Source organism: Dipteris shenzhenensis, chromosome 29 (genome assembly GCF_047967505.1).
Source record: "Dipteris shenzhenensis isolate YYH24624 ecotype China chromosome 29, Dip_SZ_1.0, whole genome shotgun sequence".
In the NCBI taxonomy this organism is placed as follows: Eukaryota; Viridiplantae; Streptophyta; class Polypodiopsida; order Gleicheniales; family Dipteridaceae; genus Dipteris; species Dipteris shenzhenensis.
Window position 1 is genome coordinate 42,893,627 of NC_141624.1, and position 2,902 is coordinate 42,896,528.

At 43.6% G+C, this 2,902-nt stretch overlaps 1 protein-coding gene across 4 annotated transcripts; it reads right to left on the reverse strand.

The window, feature by feature from the left end:
• On the reverse strand, positions 1 to 1,752 carry LOC147882886 (uncharacterized). Of its 4 annotated transcripts, none has more exons than XM_087401058.1 (3): positions 1,288 to 1,752; positions 678 to 1,112; positions 1 to 484 (listed from the first exon to the last, which is right to left on the reverse strand). In XM_087401058.1, the coding sequence occupies exons 2-3, from the start codon at positions 956 to 958 to the stop codon at positions 250 to 252; spliced, it is 516 nt and encodes a 171-aa protein (XP_087257184.1). In that variant the 5' UTR covers positions 959 to 1,112; positions 1,288 to 1,752; the 3' UTR covers positions 1 to 249. The 4 variants fall into 4 exon arrangements, with proteins under 4 accessions (XP_087257184.1, XP_087257183.1, XP_087257182.1 ...); XM_087401057.1 differs by having other exon boundaries at positions 678 to 1,116; XM_087401056.1 differs by lacking the exon at positions 1,288 to 1,752 and having other exon boundaries at positions 678 to 1,270.
• Positions 1,753 to 2,902: the final 1,150 nt, after the last annotated feature.

Genomic DNA, 2,902 nt, shown 5'->3' on the forward strand with positions numbered 1-2,902 from the left:
TCAACCCAAAGATAGGGGTAAACATCAAGTGACATACTGTCCAAATAGCTTTACCCCTGACAAAATAGTGAATGCTAAAAACAAAAGAGCTTCACAAAACAAAGTTGGTGTAAGAGCGCAAAAGAGTGAGTGCTTACAAAAGAGATCTGCCTCACAAACAAAGAGAGGGGATTCTCACAAAGAGACTTTAACTCCAGACGACATTCTGTCAAAAGTGAAAGGCTAACCAAACTGGAAGATAACGGAAACTCAGAAAACATAATCATGCTCCTCCTCCATGTCTTGAGCACTTTTGTCAAGGCAAATCCCAGCAAAGTCTTTAATAACCGTGTTGACCGTGTCTTTCTTCTTGGATTCATTATCCTTCTTCTTCTTGTAGTAGAACTCTCCCTTGTGACCAGGCTTGCCACAATAACCGCAATGAAACTGTTGAAACTTGCCCTTAGTCAGATAGGCCCTCTCATAAGGTCGAGTTCCCTGTCTCCTGTCTTCATCTAGCAGAGTGAATATCATCTCGTTGAGACTCATATCATTGCTAATGCGACACACTTTCACAATCTCATCATAAGTAGGGGAAAGACTAGAAAGAAGTATAGCTTTTGAATCATCATCATCTACCCAAACTCCAAGATCTGTTAGTTGCTTCGTGATAGACTGAAGCTTGTTGAGATGCTCACCTAGCTTGATGTCTCCGTTCATCTTTAGGCCAAAAAACTCCTGCTTGAGCATTACCTTCGAGTTCTTCAGTCTTGAACCAGAGTGTCTCCAAAGCTATCCAATTCTCACTTGCCAGCTTTGTCAGATCGAGATGGTGGTTGTATCTGCTTCCCAAAGCTCTTCCAAGGATGCCTAGAGCCTTGTCGTTCTTTGCTTCCCACAGATGGATCTTCTCGCTCCTTTGGTTGTTGCTCGGTTTCTTCTTTGTGCCTGCAACCACTTGCCAAAGACCTTTCTCCATGAAATAGAGTCGGACTGCAAGCTACCATGCAGGGAAGTTTCAAACCAGTGAACTTCTCCAACTTGCTGAAGTCGTCCTTGCTTGCCTCCATGCTCTGATGATGATTGTAGTAAATGAAGGCTCCCAGAAATAATCACCACAGGCTGCTTGTGTGCTTTCTTAGATCGTGACAAAAGAAAATAACTAGATTAGAAGGACGTAGAGTTGGGTGAGCAATGCTTTGTTATGTATTGTCAGAGTTTTGCCCGACTCAGTAGCTAGAAAAAGATCATAGAAACCTTTGATAAGTAATAGACGTGCCAATATCCAAGGGACTGTATGAATGATACCGTGTAGAGTGTGAAGAAACGTGCTGTCAGAGTTCTGATCCTTTTGTGTACTCTAGAATAGTGAAGTAGTCGGCAGTGTAGTTATTCAAAAGTACTCAGGGCCCGGGGGCAGCATTTTGTAGCAGAGATATCCATGAACAAACAAGGCGTGGCTATAGATCATAAATCCATGAGAGAAATCCATACGAGAATAGCTGAGTGTGATGCACGGGAGACAATACACTAGAAATACTTCTCGCTTCAGCATCTCTCAGCTGGTAGAAAGGTATGCCACAAGAGAGCTTCCAGAACACGAATAGAAATAGAAGAATGTTATGACAAAATAGTCGTTTGCGGAAACAATACTGGCAATAAGTCGTTACACACAAAATATTGGCGACGAACAACAGCAAGCCAATAAAGTATTTTGGAAAGTGGTGACAAACAGAGCCAACCTTCCGCCAATGACCTTGCATTCTCACCAACATTGAGAAGCTAGATGCTTTATTCATGTGAAAGAAGCCTTTAAGTAGGCAAAGATACAAAGCAGTATCGAGCTCATGGAAGAGCATCTCTAGATCCACAAATTTCTCCATGATTCTCTCAATCAATCTAGGTGGCATTTCTGCCTACATCATTGCTTAGCTCAACAAACACACCTACTACCCAGTGGTCACACACACACACCTATCTAGGTTTCCCTTTCCAACAGAGGACTCCTTCCAGGCAACGATCCTTGGAAGGACTTTTTTCACACAACAGAGTTAGATGTGTACTCCCTACAAAGGTGGTAACTGGAGGCCGAGCATTAGATGAATCTTCTTGGAAGCAGACATCAGATTGACTTCACCCCCCTTCCTGGTGGTGGTCCTGAGACCCAGTGTGAGAGGGACAGACAACCCATCACGTGGAATGACTTATTTGCTACTGACGAAGGATGTCCATTGGACTTTTCAGAATAGATGCAATGGGCCAGATGGGAGAAAGGACCACCTCCACTATGAGAGCATGGAGAGTCTCCAAGCAATCGCCCTTGTCGGAGCGTCACATTCACACTCAGTATGTGCGAGGCATGTATAGACAAACCCTACGGATTGACACAGCCATTTTGATGGACTATCAGCGTCTACTCTGATAGTCGGAAGTCTCCAACCCTCTGCAACCTCATACAAGACATTATCTCCTGCCTGGCTCCATAGAATACAGATAACTTGTAGAGGAACACCTGTGCCGCCTGAAAACACACTGAGCTAGTGGAGAATTTTTTTGTTTATTTGGTGGGTTTTTCCCTGAAACTCACCTCAACAACACCCTCATCAATTCCTTCTTGTCTCTGGTCTGCTAGAGATCTTACGAGTCTTGGCTCATAAGTAGAAGGTGTATGTTGTTTGTGAAGACATTGCAAACAATGTTTCCAAACACTGACAATGTGCGCCCTTTCCATTTTACCCATATTCTATGATCATTGCAACCAAACACTAACTTGCTATTCCAACAACCATGGATAGGCAAAGCACTATCAAAGAGTATTTGGACTATGCTCCAATAGGTTTCCAAGGCAACACCTAATCTCTTTGTTCCCTCCCTGAAATTGCCTCCTAGGAACCCCTTTCGCTGTGGCACCCAAGAATGGCCA

What these genes read in the sequence shown, in the direction of transcription:
- LOC147882886 (XM_087401058.1), bottom strand. Translation starts at nt 958, where the DNA reads ATGGAGAAAGGTCTTTGGCAAGTGGTTGCAGGCACAAAGAAGAAACCG. An exon ending in GAACGGAGACATCAAGCTAG is followed by an intron (nt 485 to 677) that starts GTGAGCATCTCA and finishes AGATGAAGACAG; the next exon opens with GAGACAGGGAACTCGACCTT.